This window comes from Egretta garzetta, unplaced genomic scaffold, assembly GCF_000687185.1.
Source record: "Egretta garzetta isolate BGI_Z169 unplaced genomic scaffold, ASM68718v1 scaffold732, whole genome shotgun sequence".
Taxonomy (NCBI): domain Eukaryota; kingdom Metazoa; phylum Chordata; class Aves; order Pelecaniformes; family Ardeidae; genus Egretta; species Egretta garzetta.
Window position 1 is genome coordinate 181,806 of NW_009259029.1, and position 828 is coordinate 182,633.

At 66.4% G+C, this 828-nt stretch overlaps 1 protein-coding gene across 1 annotated transcript in view; it reads right to left on the minus strand.

Moving 5' to 3' along the window:
* COL18A1 (collagen type XVIII alpha 1 chain) overlaps positions 1-828 on the minus strand; it is a 19,113-nt gene that overhangs the window by 1,063 nt on the left and 17,222 nt on the right. The window contains 5 exon segments of the mRNA XM_035890250.1: positions 2-31; positions 128-163; positions 349-477; positions 570-643; positions 761-828. The exon segment at positions 761-828 is cut by the window's right edge and continues 21 nt beyond it. Of these exon segments, the coding sequence (XP_035746143.1) occupies positions 2-31; positions 128-163; positions 349-477; positions 570-643; positions 761-828 (337 nt within the window).

Below are 828 nucleotides of genomic sequence, written 5' to 3' on the forward strand. Positions count from 1 at the left end.
CGGTGGGGGGCTTGTCGTACACCTCGTTGTCCTGGGGAGGGAGAGACAGGCTGAGGCTTGGTGCTGCCCTGGGCAGGGATGGGGATGGTTAAGGGATGGGGATGAGGATGGGGGACAGGGGACTCACCAGAGCCGAGCTGGGGATCAGTGTGTGCTCCTCCAGCTGCAAGTACATGGCACATCAGAACCCAGCCACACCCCTCTCCTCTTCCTTGTGCAAGGGTGGGGAAGACCCCCAAACATCCCCAAAAGATGCCACTGAAACCCCAGGGTGATGCTGCCTGCATCTGCTCAGAGCTGGGCAGTGCAACCCAAGATGGGGTGCCCCCTTTGCCCCCCGCAACTCACCAGCACCCGGCGGAAGCCCCCGCGCAGGCGGACGTAGAGCTCTTGCCGGTCAGTCAGGAAGACGAGGCCGCCCTCGGGCAGCTCGTGCGCGGCGCTCAGCATCGCCTGGTAGGTTGGCAGGGTGCGCAGCTGCAGGCACAGCCCAGTGGGCGGCTCAGGGCTTGGCCGGCCAGCCCGTGGGCACACACCACCCTTCTCCATCCCCCCAAGCCCCAACTCACCCCCAAGGATGTCCCACTGGTGCCTGGTGGTCCGGGGGGACCCGGCGGTCCAGGGGGGCCAGGGATGCTGATAGCTGGGAGAAAGAAGAGTGGGATGGAGAGGGCTGCAGCACAGGTCACAGGGAGGGATGTGGGGGGTGTAGCAAGGGATGCAGGGGGTGCAGGAAGGGATACAGGGGCAAGATACTCACCTTGTCTGTGGGGGCCTGGGAAGGAGGGTGGACCGGGGGGGCCAGGGGGGGCAGGGGGACCCCGCCCC